Source organism: Pimephales promelas, chromosome 1, assembly GCF_988280905.1.
Source record: "Pimephales promelas chromosome 1, fPimPro1.hap1.1, whole genome shotgun sequence".
In the NCBI taxonomy this organism is placed as follows: domain Eukaryota; kingdom Metazoa; phylum Chordata; class Actinopteri; order Cypriniformes; family Leuciscidae; genus Pimephales; species Pimephales promelas.
The window spans coordinates 51,334,977-51,356,604 of record NC_142769.1 but is presented as its reverse complement, the minus strand read 5'-3'; the positions used below and the strand labels follow the sequence as shown (position 1 = coordinate 51,356,604).

General features: G+C 38.7%; 1 protein-coding gene and 1 long non-coding RNA gene across 2 annotated transcripts; one reads left to right on the top strand and one right to left on the bottom strand.

The window, feature by feature from the left end:
* Positions 1-5,204: 5,204 nt before the first annotated feature.
* LOC120461226 (C-type mannose receptor 2) lies at positions 5,205-16,539 on the top strand. The gene is made up of 4 exons (XM_089131741.1): positions 5,205-5,241; positions 5,602-5,965; positions 15,209-15,552; positions 15,741-16,539. Exons 1-4 carry the CDS (start codon positions 5,205-5,207, stop codon positions 16,106-16,108), a joined length of 1,113 nt encoding a protein of 370 aa, XP_088987867.1. The 3' UTR covers positions 16,109-16,539.
* Positions 9,416-11,118, bottom strand: LOC148998546 (uncharacterized). Its single transcript, XR_016168740.1, has 2 exons — positions 10,941-11,118; positions 9,416-9,829 (listed from the first exon to the last, which is right to left on the bottom strand). It is a non-coding gene; the product is annotated as an uncharacterized LOC148998546 (long non-coding RNA).
* Positions 16,540-21,628: the final 5,089 nt, after the last annotated feature.

Genomic DNA, 21,628 nt, shown 5'->3' with positions numbered 1-21,628 from the left:
ACATCCTAAACATACGGCCAGTAGAGGCATATAGCCTATACACACATATTTTTTTCTTTTTGTTATGTATTATTTTGCAGCACATGGTAGACTATTGTCACGTCATCCACGAGTTTAAGGTTAGTTTGAGTTGTAATCTTGTTTCCTGGGGTCTGTTCTCCATACAAGAATCACTCAATTGGATTTTATTGTAGACGATTGGACATGACCCAGGATTTTTTGGTTCTTCGAAGCTCATCCTGGGATTGCTGTAATAGCAAGATCTCCGGATTAAATCGTTTTAGGTTGAGGTGATACTTAACCCTCTGGGGTCGGCCATCCCACCGGTGCGACAATCTCACTTCCTTATCAGTGCAAAAGAGACTCAAATTACTCTGTTAATTTTGATCTTACATATAAAGTGTTGTACATCATTACATCAAAATAAAGACAAATAAACATCATGAGAATTTTGCCATTCATGAGAAGTTCATTCACAAGTTCACACTTACATACAATTAAAGGGAGTAAAGTTTAATGCGTACTTGGCGTGCTGTCCAGGGGAAGGGCTCCGAGCTCAGATTTCAGCCCGAACCCAGAGTACTCATCCTCTGTATGTAAATGGTTAGGACTAGAAGAGTGGAGAAGGGGTGGTGGAGGGATGCTGCTAAACTCTCAAAGGATTGAGGTGAGACTGCTGAATCTATATACACCTATTATCATTGATTGCCGAGTGCTCTCCACCCGTGTTAATTATTTGAACATACTCCTCCTCCCAAACTTTGTTAATAAAACATCATTTCATGCGTTCACACTTACGTACAATTAAAGGGATTAAAGTTGAATGTGTATTTGGCGTGCTGTCCGAGGGGAGGGCTCCGAGCTCAGAATTCGGCCCGAACCCCAAAAGGCTAGAGAGCAGAGGACAGCCGCCGGACTAAAGACCCCCCAAATGAGTGCCCGTGGCGGCGGCTCACTGTGCTGGACTGACGGGCCCTGCTGACCCGAGAACGGGGAGCAGATGTAATTTGGAATGACAAATTTGGTAGAGTGTGTGCCTTCTGTTTCTGCACGTCACGGACGACAGACCGAGAGGCCCATGTAGCTTTAACAGGGCGGCTTGCGGTCGTCAGGGCCTATCTGCCGACTGTGGAGTGGCCATTCCGATCTAGGCCTACAGGAAAGTTTGGCTGATGCGCTGTGAGACCAAATGCTTGCTGGAAAAAAGAGAAAACAGGAAAGAGGAAAATGAGATTTTCTCCGATCATCTCACGTTGTGTTTCAGGCAGGAAGATTGAGACAAAGACAGATCCAGTTCAGAACACTCAAAGTTTAATCTTAATTCTTGCTTGATACCGGGGCTTCAATGCTCCAAAGCAGTTTTCACTGTACCGATGCTTGAATCCGATGCCAACTGCATTCTGAGGGGCCGAATTCAGCGAAATGTAAGTTTATTTAACTTGCACAAGTTGCATTTTTGCACTTGATGGTGTTGCAATTTATTTATCTATTTATTATATATTATTTACATGGGGCGCTAATGTGAATTCCTTCTTTCTTTGCTGGTTGGTTTTGTTGTTGAGTGTTGTTGTATGTTTTGTGTTTTATGTTGAGCACTTGGGACAATAAAGGTACTTTGACTTTGACTTTGACAGGAGTGGCGCAAGAATTGAGCCTTGAGGGACTCCGAAAGTCATGGATGTCCACTCAGACTTATGGTCTCCTAAAATCACATAATAACCTCTCCCTTCTAAGTATGACCTGAACCATTTTAGGACTATCCCAGAAAGCCAAACCCAGGTTTCCAGCCTGTCAAGAAGCATGTTGTGATCGACAGTGTCAAATGCAGCACTGAGGTCGAGTAGTACCAGTACGGATAATTTGCCTGAATCAGTATTTAAGCAAATATTGTTTATTATCTTTATGAGCGCTGTCTCTGTGCTGTGATGCGATCGGAAACCAGATTGAAAATTGTCAAAATATCCATTTAACCTTAAGAATTTGTTCAGCTGATTGAAGACAACTTTTTCAATGATCTTGCCTATAAAAGGAAGATTTGAGATCAGTCTTTAATTGCTCAATATGTTTCTATCCAGCTTGCTCTTTTTCACGAGGAGCTTGACAACAGCAGTTTTACGGGACTTTGGAAAACTCCCAGAGCGAATCGAGGCATTTACCACTTCTAGGAGATCTGCTTCTAAGCTGTTTAACACACTTTTGGGAAAAAAAAGTGGGGATTGTGTCAATGGCACAGACTGATGTTTTAAGGTGCTGTACTGTTTCTTCCAAAATTGTACCATTAATTTCTTCTAAATCAGACATAGTAACCTTCTGAGGATGTGGTCTGATCTGACTGACCTCAGTGCCACACAAGGATATGCTGATCACCTTTCTGATATTATTGATTTTCTCAGAGAAGAAAGAAGCAAACTCACTGCACTTGCTTTCTGAGTTTTTTACTTGGAATTTGGCTTGGGTTGTTTGTTAGACTCTAGAGTAGCAAAAAGAGTGTGTGTGTGTGTTTATGTTTCAGGGGTTTTTTTTTTGGTTTGTTTTTTGAGAAGAAAGTCTGTCTAGCTTTACCTGGTTACACACTGGAAGCATCAATGCTGTCTTTATAGATGTTATAATGGACTACCAGTTTTGTTTTCCTCATTAAGCTCATCACATCATTTGTTTATTACTTTACAAAAAGCCTTTCTCATTTTTATTCTTCATTTGCGTGTCTCCACATATTTTTCTCGGTGTTTGTCATTGCTGCAGTAATTCTTTGTAAACATGTTCATTTGAATGTGAGTGAATGATCTGTTTGTTTGTATACTGTACTTCTATAGCAATTTACAAGAAACATCCACCTCAGTATTTGCATTTCTATTCTTATCATTTGTTTTCCATGTTCTTTCACTTCTGATACTGTCAGTGAACATTAGCATGTTTCTGCATCCCAAACACAATATTTATGATGCACTCTGTCTCCATCAGCACAATATATCTTCATGTTGGATTATGTGTCATGAATACTATATTTACACAATGTAATTGTTTGGTTTGGGTTTTGTTTTTTGTTCCTGGTTCTTGTCTGTCATCTTATCCCCTGTTCTAGTCATGTGATCTTGCCTTGTGTTCCCCGTCTGTTGTGTCATGTTGCCATTGGTTGATTGTTTAAATGTTCAAAGGTGTCCCTTGTCTCATCGTTAGTCCGAATCGGCTAAAGATCCTCCCAAAACATATAGCTGTCCGTCAAGATTTGCCTTTGGGGGTGAGAGGAGCAGTCGGGGCAGAAGAGGAAAAGATGACCAGGAGTCCTGAACAGGATCATACGACTCGCACTGCAGCTGAACACAGTCATGTGTGCACATTATGATCAGCTGTGGTCCGGGTCATAGACCCACAGACATAGATTGCAACACAGATGAGAGTCACAACCACCTGACACAAACATCTCTCTGTTCAACACATCCATGGCAATGATGAGAAATTATGAATGCAAAATCGAAATCTCTGTCCATCATTTTGCAAACAGTTGTTGATAAAGGAAATATTGGAAATAATTACATTTTAAACCGTGAAGGCGAGTCAGTTGATATAACACAAGCAATGTGCAAACATGCCGGTGAAGAAGTCTCAAACCTACAGAAAGTGAAAGGAAAAACATCTGACGCTGCATTAACAGTTCATATTCTCTCAGAGATGATGCGAGCTGAATCTACTTCAATGTGCTGATAATGGTATATAACTGTCTTGATTTATTGTCTTAATATTTCTCTTGTGGCCCATAGTAAAAAGACTTGTATAAGTGACTCAAACAGGAAATCCTCCGTATGTTAGAGCGTCTCGTTTAACAACATTCACTTCAAACTGCTTGGACTTTAAAGTATTCATTTCTGAATCAGGACACAATTTCTAGGTAACAGTTTTTTTTTTACGACCCACAAACAACAGCATACAATTTTTGCCTGGAATATATTAACATAATAGGTACCTGTTAGTTTTAAAATAATTACATTATAAATAATTTGCTTGTATATATCTGCTTGTTGCCCCTTTATTACCCAAAACCTAATATATTGTTCTCTTATACCTACACTGAATTACGCTATAATTACAGAAACGCACACCGTACTTTCTGTGTACTTTCGCATTTGTTTGCAGGTCGTAAAATAAAGTGTTACCCAATAAAATTAAGTAAACTCACTGTTTCTCCTTCCATTTCATGTCAGACATGTAAATATTGTCCATCCTAAACGTGTAAATATGGACATAAACAAATGAGTGATGAGGATGTGTTTACATGCAAATGTGTTTTATAACAAACAAACCATGAACAGCAGGAGTATGACACAAAACAAAATAAAATTAAAAAAAGAGATGAATTCTAAGAAATGTAACAGTGTTTTAATGTCCAGCGGTCTCGGCTCTCAGAAGAAGAAATATAAGAGCAAAACAAGTCTTCAATCCCTCTTCTCAACACAAACTCTCTCAATAGTCAAACACACTCCTTCATCTCACACACGTTTCTTTCTCTTTGACTGGAGACTCAAACAGGGGTTTTAAAGGCTCTCAGTAACCAGTATCACCAGTCTTCACTAATGAACTCAACACTCATCAATCAGATCATTAGTGGGTTGCTCAGCTCAAACACAAACAGGGAAAAAGTGACCAAAACCAGAGAAACACAAACATACATATAGAGTTGAAGAGGGATGTAACACGAGTTATACAGTCCAGCATTAACATTAAACAGATGTTTAGTTATTAATGTTAATAATGTTCAAATGTAAAGTGTGAATGAAATGTATAACAAACTGTAATGTCCATATTAACATAGACTGATACTGACTGACAGGCGTCAAGATGCAAATAAGGGGAAAGAGTTGGAAAAATACACAAATATAGAGGAAGTAAAATATGAAATAGGGGTTCTTAGAGAAATAAACAAATGATGTTTTGACCTGAATGAGGGATGAGAGCAGATATAATAATCACGTAGTGTAAATCTGCAGACAGAAACATCAGACTCAGGACAGAAACACACGACCTCTAAAGTAAGAACATGTTCATTCTTCAAACACAATTACACTTTCAGGTATTAATATTGTCTAAATGATTGTGAATTGAGTTATGCTGCTGAAATGTTTTTATTAAATGATCATGTTAAAACAGTTTGTTTGTTTTTTACTTTAGTTTTGCTATGTGTTTCATGTTAAAATATGTTTTCCCTCAGAATGGACAAAACTCTATATTTCATTTTTCTTCTAATCGGTGAGTGTGTTTGTTGTTATATTTATGCGATATTTTCTAAATGTCATAATCATTAGTCAACAAACACGTATTTATTACTTCAGTGAGCTCATTGTATCTGCATTCAATTATTGCATTCTTTCAATGAATACATTTTTAGCTAACTGTGACTTTGTAAATGTACATTTCTTAAATAGTTTGAGTATTAGTTCTGATAACAGAACACTCGAAATTGTAATATGGACTCAAGCACTTTCTGTAACGCTGCTTTGAAATTATGAGTATTTCTATTCAAATAAATGTAAATTTAATTTAATTTTATAGTTTGATCAGGTTTGACCCTGTTATGAAAAGCATTAAATCAAACGCTCTCTTTCACAGCTCTCTGCTCCGTATCTGAATGTGTTCAGCGTCAGTATCACTTTATAAACGTGTTGAAGACCTGGACTGAAGCTCAGAGATTCTGCAGAGAGAATTACACAGATCTGGCCACCGTTGACGACATGAACGACATGAACGAGCTGAAGAAGAGTGTGAATGTTGGAGGTGTTCTGATCGTCTGGATTGGGCTGAAGAAGACGGGTGTTGATAAATGGCAGTGGTCTTCAGGTGAACCTGCGCTCTATCTGAACTGGGCTATTGGACAACCTGAAGGCAGTTATTGTGCTATGATGAAAAATGGAGAATGGCATGATTATCCATGTAACCTCAGGCTGACTTTCCTCTGCAATTCATCTAACAGTAAGTGCAGCTCCATACAATCAAAATAAACATTCATTTATAAAATGATACTATATTCTGTACACAATTACTGCAGTATTAAATGCTGCTACTTTTTAATGTGGTCATAAATGTAGAATATACTGATGATCGTTGTTACACTTTCAACTTCTTTATAGAAAATAAACTGATATTGAACACATTTGGATATTTGTTGTTCATAACTGTGGGAATCTGCCATTATGAGCCTAGAGAATTATATTTTCAGCAAACTTTATACTGTAAATTGTAATGAATTAATGAACGCATAACATTTCAACATATAAAAGATGTACAACAACTCAAAATTTGAATATGTAATATACTGTATCATCAGCTGTAGAAACAGTCTTTGAATGACACGTGTTTCTGATGCTTTCACCACTGATCTTATTCGCATTAAAGGGGGGGTTGACTGTTTGTTTTTCTTTGCATGATTGTGTTTATGGGTTGCAATTGTAGCGCCTCTCTAGCGTGTTGAACTATAATGAGAGGTGACTATCCTGAGTTCTTTAAACTCTACAAAATAACATAAGTGAGGTTTCACTAATAAACTAATTAGTGTTTAACTTTTGTGAATTAAATGCTCTTTCCGTTTGAATCTCTAGATAAACAGTAATAGTTACACCCTTTAACTGGAAATTAAATGTAATGTAATTATTATCCGATAAACACCTGAGTATTTAAACCAAAAAACAATTTTTGTCAAAAGAGTCAAGTAACCGCAACTGTTATATAAAAGTGTAACAGATTTACTTAGAAAATATAGAAATAGTAAGGAATAGTAATTAAATCTCAATTGTAATCACTTTACTAGATCACAAAGGTATTCACATTCACACTCAACCAAAAAAGGGCCCAAGAAAATAAAATAGCCGGCAACACTTGAATTATAAATACCCCTTAAATGTTCATTGATGCAGGCCTGAATGTAGCTTGGGTACGTTGTAGCCTAAATCAACTGGCTGCTTCACCACACGGGCCAAACAAAATAATGGTACCTTTTAATGTAATCTCACGCACACTGGATCAAAGCGTCAGCGGCAGAAGACAGATTCGCGGGGCAGAGAAGATGAGGAGAAGAGTCACATGGTCGATGATTTGGGCAAAGTCCACCAGACAGTAACGCTATCCGGCTCCGTCGGGTCTTTGATCGTGAGCTGTGTCCCAATGTGAAGGCTGCATCCTCCGAAGTCCGTATTTGAACAATATTATGAAGCTGCAGACTCGGAGCCTGCATCTACAGTCCCCCACCGAGAGTCCCGCATTCTTAGACCCCTCGTTTTTCGAACACAGCGCCTCCTGCTGTTCAAACGGTCGAATAACACCCACACACAGAGTACAGCGTACGATTATCCAAACGCAATTAAAAACAATAGGATGCAATATTACGGTCTCCAAATAAATTATCCAATAAATATTTGCGTTCCCTGCTTAATGTATGTGCAGAAAAAAACGAATTGTTACTGATGGAAGGGATACAATTACAGATTGAATTATCTTCAGAAAAATAGTATGTGATATTATATTGCTACAATGTTTTTTTTATATAAATTTTTTTTATTCAAACTCCAATTTTTCCTTCAGTTCAACCTATAATTTTCTAATTATAATTTTACGATGCTAAGATTACAAAATCTGTTTTTTTATATTTTGAATGCGAAGCAAAACAAATCAGAATAGACAAAACACCAATAAAATAAACAATTCCTACTTTATTTAGGCTGATCACCTAAACATCATCTTGCTGTAAAGAAAAAAGGAAGGAAAAAATGTGTTCGTGACTTTACTTTTCGTCTTCAATTGCATTAAAAAAAACTCATTTATAAGTCGCTTTGCATAATCCTAAAATGATGTTGCTGGGTTCGGCAGGGGCAACTCCATCGATGTATGGTGTACCCTGGAATAGCCTTCAACATAGGACGATAGCACATGTCTTATGATGTTTCAAAGCTAAATTATAAACGTTAGCTATCTAAATATTTTCGGGGGGGAAAGGGTGAAAAAACATACATTAACGGCTCAAATCTTGTTACAAACTAACTTTACAAATATTCAATGGACTATTCATATGTTGTATCGATGAGCTAAATTAGTTTTATTAAAAAAAAAATTTATCAAACGAGTTGGCTATATACTACGATTCGCTAAATAAAAGATAGCCTACTCACGTTTATGTTTATCCGATACAATTTGATAGGATGCGCTGTCTCGGAAAACGAGGGGTCTGAGAATGCGGGACTCTGGGTGCAGGGGGACTGTAGATGCAGGTCTCCGAGTCTGCAGCTTCATACTACTCTATTTGAAGGCCGATTGCGTAACAGCCGCGCGACGAAAGACGTCCCAATTCAAAGGCTGCATCCGCGAAGGCCGCGGGTGCTTCTCAATATCCCTCCTCGTCTCCTCGCTCCTCCAAGTACACCTGGCTGCAGCCTGCAGATCGGGGTGGGGCTACACCTGGGGCGGGGCTACACGTGTAGCTCCGCCCATAACAATTCTCATTGGTTAGTGACAAAGTGATGACGTCGATCGAGGCGGGGTCGCACCAGGGCGGGGCTGCATGTGTGGTCCCGCCCAAAACGCTTCTCATTGGTTAGTGGCACAGCAATGACGTTGACGCCATGCATGGTAAACAGGAAATGTTGAAAAACTCACGCGCTAAATCGCGCTGAAACCTCTCACATAGATTTAACTTAGAGCTAACTGTATATTAACTTATAGACCACAACATTAGGAATTATAATAAAAGACAAAAACTAAGAAATGATTTTAAACACTTTAATTATCTTGGGTACATTTTTCATCCACAAATGTAAATGTTTAAAAACACAGTCTCTATTTACTGTCTTCAAGAGAGAATTTGCATTGTAGCCCATTACAAATCCCTGTGGTTCATGAAGAAGCCTCTCTCTCTCTCTGTATGTATGTAGGTGATATATAAGTTTTTTTTGTGCTATATATATATACCACGCTGAAAGCACATGCATCGTATTTGAGTTGTGGTACAGTAATGATGTCGATGCTTCAAAACGCATGCGCAAATTTGAAATAATACTTTTAATAAAATGATTAAGTATTAAAAATCTCTAAAGTAATAATGAAAGCAGCAAAAAGGAGTAGAGCACATATCCATAGTTTTAACTATGCCTGATCCAAGTTCAGCGTATAAGGAATTACAGAGTATTGTGTAATATCTTTGTAGTTTTTCACATTCTGTTGCACTTCACCATGTAAATAACAAAATAACTGTAAACATTAATGGCTCCAAAATATATTTCTTATTTTAAGCATTCCTCTGTAATAGTTCTATGTGAATTATATAGGTTATTAAAAAACATTTATGCCAATAAAGTTTGAAGCTAAAATAACTACATACAGTACATTGTCAATCTCTGCAAACCATATTATGCATGCAAACACAAAAAAACCAAACTCATACCAGTGATAACTTTTATTTCAAAACAAGTTTGAAAAATTGTGTAAAGAGATATTCAGATAATCACCTACACACAAATACATGCACACACACACACACACACATCATGTACACACACACGTACACACACTCTCACACACGTACACTCTCACACAATCTACTCAGCCTGAAATTCCCCTCCATCATTGAAAAAACTAGCCCTCAACCTCCTTCACGGAAGAAAATGCATGCAGGACTCCCCTTCTGCCATCACCTACACACCTAGGTGGGCAGTCCTTGTGTATTGCATGGTCAAATGCTTCCCAAGGCGTCAGTTAGGTGATGCCTTGGGGGTGAGAATGGGCTGGTATTTCAGTACAGTGCAAGCACAGTCAACGAGGGCACCTGGAACTCTTGCACTCCAGTCCACAACACCTAATTTAGATAAAATACAGAACAAACAATATTGAATCATTTTGAAGAATGGCATTATCAGTACAGAGTCATACAAGGAATTTCTTTTTTTTTTTATACATTTTAAACATATTATATAGGAAAATGTTAGACAAGATACACTTGAGTGTTATTGGCTTTGTCTGTAGTACCTAAGTACCTAAGAGACTTAATTGTTTATGAAGAATATAAACTCTAAATAAAAACTTTAATTTGGCTTGAGCAAGCCTATCCTAAAAGTTTTGTGGGCAATATAGTTTATCAAGCACAGACAGATGTATGGATATGACAGATAGGTAGAGATAGATAGGCACACAGAGATGAATAGATAGATTAGGATAGGATAGAAAATTATTTTTGATGTGGTAATACATCGGCCATATGGCATGCTGGTGTACTGACAGAATGGGCACCTACTACTGCTCATACCCCCCTCTTACTTAACACAGTTGTGTACATTTTTGCAGGGGGGAATGGCTCTTAAAACCTTGGATTTATAAAGTAAACAACAACAAAAAATAGGTGAGAGAGATGGAGGACTAGAGTATGTGTTAGAGAATAATTATCAGCAAACACCAAAATATATATAAAGTAAAATAGCAAAAGTGGTACCCAAGGAATATAAATAAGGATGACAATGCCAAGGATAAGCAAAGAGAATGAAGTATAGAGCATAAGAATAAGCATATGTTTTACATGTTCAATTAAATAAATGTAATCTTATTAATTACAAAATAGTTTACATTTAATCAATTTATTTATAGAAAAAAGGTCTTACAATATAACTTTGTATATTGTTACTTTTAACTGTTAAATCATGTTTTTCTTCTGGTTCATTTTTAACAATATCCTCCTAATCCCACCAAAACCACACTAATATACATACGCCCACACACACACACACACACACACACACACACAGGCCTACGATGCTTTTGGGAAACGCTGCCCCAGTTATTTGTGTGATATGGTAAGTAAAGTTACACAATCTTATTGTTATACCACTTCATTGTATCATCACACTAAACGCCACTTCAGAATTAAAAATTGTTTATAAAATCAGAGGAAAAAAAGAAGAGTAGCCTGTACTCACCATGCAGCGATGAACAGCGGAAATGAAAACAAGCTAGAAAGCGACGTCATGAGTTTACAGCGCGGCCCCACCTCGATCGACGTCATCACTTTGCCCCTAACCAATGAGAAGCATTGTGGGCGGGGCTACACGTGTACCCCCGCCCCAGGTGTAGCCCCACCCCGATCTGCAGGCTGCAGCCAGGTGCTTCTCCGCTCCTCCGTCCTCCCTCCTATGACCCGGAAACCGATCGAGCTCAGCCATCTTGAAGGACATCTCAATTCTCTAATTGCACCGTGAGGAGTCGAGGATCGAGGAGTGAGGAGGCTTCCTGAGGAGTCATAAGCGAGGATACACAGTTGCATCCTACGCGGAACTGTTATACTGACTAAACGTGACGCACGTGTCAATTCTCCTCCCCCTTCACATCGGTCACAATCATTTTAATTTATACTTTACCTTTGCAGTTTATATAAACCACACATCTCAGATATTTAAACAGTATAGTCTATCTTTATTATTATTTATTATGAATTACCAAACTTCAACAACATAAGGGCAGATCCTTTTAGCGCTGCTGATGACACTGTGGAGTGAAGCTCGAGTGATCAAGTATTCCAATGGATATAAAAAAGCTTATTCGATTCCTCTGTCCTCCTTTCCTTTCCTCGCTTCCTTCCCTCACGTCCTACAGGGGGTGGAGCCGAGACGCAAGGAAAGGAAGCAAGGGAAGGAAACGAGTATGCACAAATAAGAAATGAGAAGCACCCATGGACACTTCGCGGACTATCCTACCCGATCCTACTCCATAAATCATTGCGCGGGTGACGACAGCATTTTTATTTAAAAAAAAAAAGGGTGGCCGAGAGTTCAGTGAGTGGTGGACGGCAAATTCACATTTAAATGTAAAAGTATTATGTTTTTATTTACTCAAATAGCCAGAGAAACCAGTGTTAACAGCCAAACGTTTTTTGGGGGGTTTTTTTCCGTTTTTTTCTTATTATTATTTATCTTACCTTATTCGTCAGCATTGCATGGTTTTGTCAAGTGGAAATGCGAAAACGGCTTTTTTTATAGCCTTGTATTGTATTTCTTGTACATTGTATTTATTCATTATTTCATTATTTTATGCAACTTTAAATGTGTACACAAAAGAGAATTCATGGCTCTGGATATTTGTTTATTTTTGTAAGGGTCTCTGAGTGTTTGCAAGGTTGATACATTTAAACTATAATATACTTTTGTTTTGTGTCGTTTAATGTAAAATGTGTAGTGTTGTTGTCCTGTGAGGGGAAAAAGTAGGCTACTTCACATTTGTACATGACTATCGCAGTATGAAGTTCCTTACATTCTTCCAGACTCCCACTGGTTATTTTACAAATTAAAGTAACAAATTGTTGGTCCATTGTCACAATATTAACAAATTGTTGCCAACTTCAACTGTCCCATATGCGCACCTGAAGCGCTCGGACCGGTCTAGCCTGCGGAGGATTGTTCTTGTCGCCTAGCAACTGTGACTGACAGCTGACGACGACGAGCGGGAGTAACGACGTTTGCACTGGACTTTTTATATCCAACTGGTTTAAAATATTTAAATAGGATTGACAGCCTGTATAAATATATTCACCATGGTCCATTTAGACAATAAAAAGAAAACCCTACAAAATCGCATCAAGGTACGATTAACATTTGAATAGGCTATATAGGCCCATATGTGCCTTTATCATTATTATTTTTTAGGCTATTTCATTACAATATTTACGTAGGTTAACACCCAATATTTGAACAGTTTACAGTGTAATCTGGCTATTCAGGACACAGCCTCTAGCATTAAACCAGCTCTGGCCAACTCTTGAGCCGAAAATACATGACTCGAAATATTTTTTTAGTGGTTATGTGAATTGAAATTATGTGATTTTATATTGCCCCTCTTAAAGACAGGAAAATATAAAACATAAAATTTCCAGTAAAATATAAAACAACAAAATGACAATAGCCTTTCTCCATAGCTGTTTACTCAGTTTAATTAAAAATCAGGGTGGCAGCTGTACTCTCGCTCCGTTGCTTGGCGCCAGGAGCAGTAATAGAGAACACCTGGTTGCGCAATCCCACGAAGGCTACATGAAGCGTCCTTCGAAGGCCAAATAGGCTGCATCCTTCGAAGTCTACAGCCTTCGAAGTACGCAGCCTTCACATTGGGACACAGCTCTCGTTGTCGATTTCACAACTCCACACGGGCTTAACTAATCGAGGTCGCTGGTCGCTAGCTTATAGAAAAGTCCATGCAAAAACACTAACCACTATATCAGCGGCTAAATTACTTACTTCAGTCTTTGTGTGCAGAGTAAGCCACTTACACAGACCGAATCATCACCATTAAAGTCTTTTAAGAGTCCTTATCGAACACTTTGACTAAACTGGTCAATTTCAGTAACTTTTTTCCGAGTTACTCTCCCCGCCCCAAAAACACACGTGGTTCTCTTTCTCTTCCTCAACGCTCTCTTTTTTTTTTACTTCCCCTTTGACCTCAACTGTGATTGGATACACACAAAACTGTATTTCAAATGAACATATATGAATATATTTCAACAGTATTAGTCAAATGAACATATATGAATATATTTCAGCAGGGTTACACAATATAACATGTATTCGTGGTTTTTCTTATTTTTCATAAAGTTCTCCTTTATTGTCAGCCGTGCTCTCCTCTGTCCTCGAACGAGCGGTTCACTGCCTGATTCTATGAAACCACTCCCTCAGAAACACGCAGTGGGCTCAGATTGGTTAGTTTGGGCCGGTGTGTGGTGATTGGCTAAATTGTCTCTCACGTTGTCCGGATCTGCCCATTACCCTGCTGAAAAATCCAGCTAAAACCAGCCTAGGCTGGTTGGCTGGTCTTAGCTGGTTTAAGCTGGAAGTAGCTGGTTATAGTTGGTCACCCAGCCTGGCTTAGCTGGTCAAGCTGGTCTCCCAGCCTGACTTAGCTGGTTAAGCTGGTCTCCCAGCCTGGCTACCAACTTGACCAGCTAAGACCAGCCTGACCAGCTGAAAAAGTGTTCAAAACCCCTCTAAAACCAGCCTGATAAACCAACTAACCAGGCTGGGAGACCAGCCAAAACCAGCCAACCAGCCTTGGCTGGTTTTAGCTGGACCTTTACGGGCAAAACGTGCACGTCATGAGCTCCGGTCCAGATGTAAGTAATGGTGTCAGTATCAGTTTGAGGCAGAATCAGACTGAGAAAGCCGCGATGAAGAGAGTCAAGCAGAAACTCACCACACACGGCTCTTACTAAACGTTTCTGAATGATAATTTGCTACATTTTTTAGCTTTATACACGTTTGTTTTACACAATAGCATCTGACTGGCAACAATAGCAACTGACTGGCTACTAATGTTGCACTCAGCGTTGGCATTAGTTTACGTTCTTGATCAAATCGAAAATAACGTCATAAAGCATATATACATGAAAAATACGTTTAAAACATTAGTACTTATAGAAAATTCAGGTCCATAATGTGTGTACACATTTGTCGTAGACACAAAATAGCATAACTAGTAGCCTATAGTGGCAATAAAGCCAGCGCTGGCATTTGAAAAAAATAAAACAAAAGGCTACATCTGGAATTATACATGCAAATACATTTAAAATGATGAAGTCTTCGCCTACTTACAGGTTGTGGCCCAACAACTGCTGCCTCTTGTTTTAAAGTTGGAACTGCTTCATGTTTTAGTAACAGTTTCTTGTTGAATCCGGTGTTGAACTCGTGGAGATTCTGGAAGCTGTCTTCCGTAAATGCGCAGCACAGAGAGCTAGATTACGATCGTCATTTTCAGGAACTTAATCAAACATAAATTGTATCCATTGTTGACGAAGTACAGCATCCGTGGGAAGCCCGAACACAGAAGACCTGACAGCTGGTGAACACAAGACACTCGACGAGTCGCAGAAATATGCGCATGCCCTTTTTTGCATATTCCGGAGGGAGGGTTGATGCAAATGTGTGGGTTAGTGACGTCTAAAACCCAGCTGTATTACCAATCGAGTTGTTTTTGTAGGCGTTTACAGTTCCTGATTATTAAAAGACGATATCTCTTACACTAAACTTTCAGCGCTGCAACTTTGCAGATACTGTTCATGCACCAACAGCAACATTACACACTATTTAAAATCAAAAAAGTGAAATCGCAATCAACCCCCTCCCCCCCTTCTTTAAAACCAAACTGCAACATGAGAATAATGAACAAACTGATTTATGAATCTGTTCACATGTGTTTTTCTTAAAGTGAGCACAGGACTCGTCTTTGTCAATCAGATGAAGAACTGGAGAGACGCTCAGAGTTTCTGCAGACAGAATCACATTGATCTGGTCAGTGTGAGGAACCAGAATGAGAATCAACAGATTCAGAAGTTCATCAATGATAGTCACATATCGACTGATGTCTGGATCGGTCTGTTCAGAGACTCATGGCAGTGGTCAGATCAGAGTGACTCCTCTTTCAGATACTGGGATACTGGTGAACCTAATAATGAAGGAGGAATTGAAAACTGTACACTTCTCAATCCGAATGGTCCGAACTCTAAATGGTATGACGGCTCTTGCAATGGCCAGCTTCGTTTTGTGTGTCATGAAGGTGAGCAGATCCTCACACACACACACACACACACACACACACACACACACACTCCACCCATCACCTCCAGATATCTTAAAGTTCACGCTACATGTCTGACATGACAGATTCCTCCACAGTGTGTGTTCTGCATGTTGTTTTTGATCAGTCTCTCTCTAGTGTTTGCTTGTGGTGTGTTTTGTGTCCAGATAAACTGATTCTGATCAATGAGACTCTGACGTGGACTGAAGCTCTGAGATACTGCAGACAGAATTATACGGATCTGGTCTCGGTTCATTCAGTCGAGTTGCAGCGTCGTGTGATGAATGTGGTTAAACGTGCGTCTACTGAGGCGGTGTGGTTGGGTTTACACAACTACTGCAGCATGAACATGTGGCTCTGGTTGAGCGGAGAGATCGTGTGCTATCAGAACTGGGCTCCAGGGAACGGAACGACACCGGAAAACTGCAGCCTTGAGAAGAGAAAAGGAGCAGTTCAGTCTGGAGGAGATCAGCGCTGGATCAGCCTTCCTGAAACTCGCAAACTCAACTTCATCTGCAGCAGATATGAAGACTGAGAAGATGACAATGTTTGTGTTCTTTATTTTTCTTATTTACTTTCATTTGTTTGATTTGTTCTTTAGTAATTTCTGAGTGAATCTTCTAATTATATTTTAATAGTCTGTATTATATCTCAGTGCTAATTATCTTAACATAATGTGATCTTATTAAAGTTTTCTGACATCAATGAATATTCTTTAGATGTCTAAAATACTAACACAATATATGTGTGTTTTAAGACTCTTTTTGTATATCTGGTGTCTTCATGTGTCTTTATGTTTTTCACTAATCTTATCTGTATCAATAACTGTTGAATATGATTCTGTGAGCAGCAGCTCTTAAGAATAATCATTATTTGTCTGAAATCTGGTTTATATGTGAAGTGAAGTGGTGTCACAATGAACTGTCAATTAAATGTAATAAATATGTAAAATGTATATTTTATTGTTGGTGTGTTTGGTTGATATTTAGGATATGATGTCACTTACAAAACATGTATATTTCAGTTTAGTGGAATAAATCAGTGGAGACGATATGATGCATCATTCGCAGGTTTTTGATAAAATAAAAAAGGAACATGATTAGGAAAATCTACGCCTTAAATTGTGACCTGTTCTTCAAATAAAGCAATCAAATTAACTCAGACGACTTTGAATAGTACACATGAATCATATACTGTTTATGCTACATTCATGAGTTGACATTTACATTTCACACATAAATCGAAGATCGTTTAGAGACATATAAGCGAGAGAAATATATTAGCCTACCAGGTTTTTATTATTATTACTATTATGTGGGCCAACTAGTCTTTTAATTCTGCTCTTGGGATAAGAATCATTTAATTAGCTGGATTTTATTGTTGACTATTGGACATGATCCAGGTTTGTTTGGTTCTTCGAAGCTCATCCTGGGATTGCTGTCATGGCATCATGTCCAGATTGAATCGTTTTAGGTGGAGGTGATGCTTAACCCTCTGGGGTCGGCCATCCCACCGGTGCGACAATCTCACTTCCTTATCAGTGCAAAAGAGACTCAAATTACTCTGTTGATTTCGATCTTACATATAAAGTGTTGTACATCATTAGACCAAAATAAAGACAAATAAACATCATGAGAATTTTGCCTTCTCTTTGTCAGTGGTTATGGAAATTTTAGGTAGTCTGAGCCATGTGTTTCCATTGAACCTTTTCCATGAGTGAAATATAGATGTGTACGTGGTTGCGGGTGACGTTTCAGGAACATACGGGACGGGACCTCTGACCTTAGGGACAGCCAGTTTTGTCCAGTTTATTTCAGTACCAGTTTGAGTCCTTCAGTAGAGACTAAAACAGCAGTTTGGTTGGGGTTAAGGGTTATCTGGGTGGGTGAAAGGTACAGCGGGTGAAGAGGAACCTTGATAAGACTATAAGAGCTGTCTCATGTCTCCCTGAAGGCGTCTCACTCACTCCAGTGTAACTGTTGTGTTGGCGACTGGGCCTATTCTTGCAAGAATCAAAACTTCTCTTTCTCGTAACATTTGAGTGTCTCTTGATGTTTGACTGGATTTTTGCCACAACAATTTGGTGAAGTGGTGCGATTCCTTGGAAGTGCCTTCTGGACCCGAGAGCGGACGGTGTTTGGCCACCTGGACTGAGCAGTTCCTCGTGAGCTTGAGAGAGAGGGGCCGACCGCTATTGGGTCCGGGAGAAGCTCCACTGGAATCAAAAGAAAGCGAACCATGACAACCAACATATCTCTGGTTAGAGACGTCTAAAATATTTTCTTTTGGGTAAAAGTATTTTGTTTTGGTATAAAATGTGAGTGAACCATTTAGTGGCTGGGGTCTATTTCTAAGGTGCGGGTACAAGATTTGAGACCTGAGAGCAGGTCAAGAGATTTCATGTGGGCACTGAGTTCTCGTAAAAGAGTCTGGAATTAATTAAAATTTGGGGTCAGATCAAGACATTTCAAGCAGATATCAGTCCAGAATTAACCCTCTGAGGACAAAAACGTGTCCCATCGTTTTGATCGTTTTTTTTTGTTTTACATAGCTGCAACATAGACTTAAAATACTCCGTCATTAATGGTCATATAAATAAAATCAATACATGATTATAAACTATAGAGGGTCTTCTTTTTTGTGTACATTCTTATTAACATAAAAACCTTGTGTTTTTGTCAAATAAAAAAAAATAAACAGGGTCCGCTTTCAGCTCACTCTGTCTCCGCAAAAATCTGTCTGAAACGCATCTGAAAAATGAACTGTAACTCTTTGAATACTTGTCACAGAGACACGAAAGATCTCTTTATGAAGCTGAAATTCTCTTCTTTTAAATGAAGTAATTTATATTAAAAAGCAACTATTCTCAGTTGATGTAATCTGTATGAAAAGAGAGGGATGTCAGTCTTTTTCCTTTCACCTAATTATAGCATAATGTGACACGCCCATTGAGAGCGCGCTATCCGCGTGTATCCGTGTGTATGTGTGTATGTCTACGCCATTAATGTCCGAGTGATTCCGCGTGTATCTGTGTGTATCCGTGTGTATGTGTGTATATCTACGCCATTAATGTCCGAGTGATTCCGCGTGTATCCGTGTGTATGTGTGTATATCTACGCCATTAATGTCCGAGTGATTCCGCGTGTATCTGTGTGTATCCGTGTGTATGCGTGTATGTCTACGCCATTAATGTCCGAGTGATTCCGCGTGTATCTGTGTGTATCCGTGTGTATGCGTGTATGTCTACGCCATTAATGTCCGAGTGATTCCGCGTGTATCCGTGTGTATCCGTGTGTATGCGAACTTGCCTTATAAATTTGTCTTGTATATTTACTTGGTGTCTGAATTAGATATATCAGGTCATAATTGCTGGCCACTTCTTGCCATCCACAATCCAAAGATGGTCAGATATTGCGTAGGGATCCGGCAAGATGTCACCATTGCTGAGAGTAAGTTTTTTAATATAATCGCCACAGTCGGAGCGACTAAGGCTTCCCACATAATCCATCGTCAAATCTTTGAGTTACAGTTAAGTAACGTTATATGTGTGCAGATATGTTGCAGGTCGTCAAGTAACAAGGTTAATTTATATGAAAGCTAATTCGGGCTCTATCCACAAGTTTCCGAGGGGCGCTCCTGTAAAAAATAAAGTGGGTGAAACTTCCGGTGACGCGGCGGAAGTAGCATTCCAATGGTATTTTGTGTGTTAGTTAGCGAAGAGGCTAGCTGTTTTTCGGAGAATTATTTTACTATTTAAAGACGCAAATCTTTATGAGAGATGTCGTTACGGAGCTCAGGGACAACATGTGCTGTTCGCGGTTGTATGTATAACCGGACTACACTAATTCAGTGGCTTAAACTTGATTGTTTTGAACATAAGCTGAAAACGAAATCAGAGTGATCCTGCCAACGACTGTAGTTTCCATCACCTCCCAAAAGACGACGAATCTTCCTGTACATTTGTTTAAATTCTTAATATTCTATAAACTCTATCAGCATGTGTTTGGCTGTTCTCTACTGATGTTACACCTAAACTCAGGATCAAAGCCTGTGTTGACAGAATACCAAATGTGCCAGTTAATGTATTCAAGCAGCACATTCATTTATAATTTTGAATAAACTCCAAAGCACAATGACTAAGTGTGTGTTTTTTTTTAATTTTAATTGTTTGTCAGCTCACACAACTGTCTGTCACCATGCCTTGATGAGTATTGATTATTAATAATGTTATTATAATACTCCCAATCAACTACTGCGGAGGGTAAAGGGACTGTTATTTCACCCTTTTTAATTTCGTTGAGGTTGTGTTCCCACATCGTTAGCTAGTTTGGATCGCTATAACTTGAATGACTGTCAACTGTTGAATGAACGAGTGTCAAGCATGTCAAATCGCGCTTTGTTTACTTCCAACCGGAAGTCGCGCCCACTTTTGACGCAAGGCCTCATGGGGCGTAGGAAACTTGTGGATAGTAGCTATTACATTACTAGCTATGATAATTCATACATGCATCACAGTATGTCCGGATTTTGATTCGTAAACAGTTGGACGTTTTACATAATGTTTTATTAATATGAAACACAAACAAACAGATCCAACTACTAGATCCGCGAGCACTGGATAGTTTGCTTGAATGTTTAAACTGGTAAAACTTAAAAAGACATGAAAATGATAAATGTTGGTTACGATGCAATGCTGGCCCGATCGTGCAAGTGAATATTCCGTCATGTCCGACTCCTAAACGCGAGTGTGTATCGACGCCTTGTGCAGAGAGAGAAGACGCAGCACCGCGAGCCCTGAATGTGGAAAACATCTATTCGTGGCCGTTGAGAATCGGTTTTGATTCGACCACATTTTTAAAAAACGATTAATCGAAAATCTATTTTTTTGCCCAGCCCTAGTAAACAGGAAGTCCTCTGAATGTTAGAGCGTCTCGTTTGACAACATTCACTTCCATCTTTGTGACCTTTGAAGGATTCAGCTCTGAATCAGGACACAGTTATAGTGTAACTTTCCTGTGGTTTCAATAAAACTAACAGATGAATAAGACTAAATGAAAATAATGAAATATGACTAGAACAATAACACACTGTTTCAACTGTTTCACGTCAGAGATGTAAATACTGTCCATCCTGAACGTCTAAATGGGCACATAAACAAATGAGTGACGAGGATGTGTTTGCATGCAAATGTGTTTTATAACAAACAAATAAATCATGAACAGCAGGAGTATGAAACAAAATAAATAAAATAAAAAAGGATTAATTCTAACTAATGTAACAGTGTTTTAATGTCCACATTCCAGCCAATCACAGTCCAGTATTTAGACAGAGAAAATAAAGACACGTTTATTCTGAACAGCAGCAGCAGAAGATGATGATATTAATTCAGTGAGATAATGAGAGTCCATCAATCTTTACTAACATTATATATGAACTTCAGGGGAATGAAAGCATGATATGAGCACTTTAATGTCTGTATCTCGTCTGTGTTGTGAATGTCTGTCGTGTCTCCTCCTCAACACCAGCGGTCTTAAATATAAGAGCAAAACAACACAAACTTCTCAACACAAACTCTCTCAATAGTCAAACACACTCCTTCATCTCACACACGTTTCTTTCTCTTTGACTGGAGACTCAAACAGGGGTTTTTAAAGGCTCTCAGTAACCAGTATCACCAGTCTTCACTAATGAACTCAACACTCATCAATCAGATCATTAGTGGGTTGTTCAACTCAAACACAAACAGGGAAAAAGTGACCAAAACCAGAGAAACACAAACACACATATAGAGTTGAAGAGGGATGTAACACGAGTTATACAGTCCAGCATTAACATTAAACAGATGTTTAGTTATTAATGTTAATAATGTTCAAATGTAAAGTGTGAATGAAATGGATATAATTTCCAGATTAATGTCCATATTAACATAGACTGATACAGACTGACAGGCGTCAAGATGCAAATAAGGGGAAAGAGTTGGAAAAATACACATATAAGCAGGAAGTAAAATATGAAATAGGGGATTTTAGAGAAATACACAAATGTTGTTTTGACC

Excerpts from the sequence above, each read along its gene's own strand:
- LOC120461226 (XM_089131741.1), top strand. The coding sequence starts at position 5,205 with ATGGACAAAACTCTATATTTCATTTTTCTTCTAATCG. Across the intron at positions 5,242-5,601 it reads TTTCATTTTTCTTCTAATCG|CTCTCTGCTCCGTATCTGAA; the intron begins GTGAGTGTGTTT and ends TCTCTTTCACAG. Across the intron at positions 15,553-15,740 it reads TCGTTTTGTGTGTCATGAAG|ATAAACTGATTCTGATCAAT; the intron begins GTGAGCAGATCC and ends TTTTGTGTCCAG.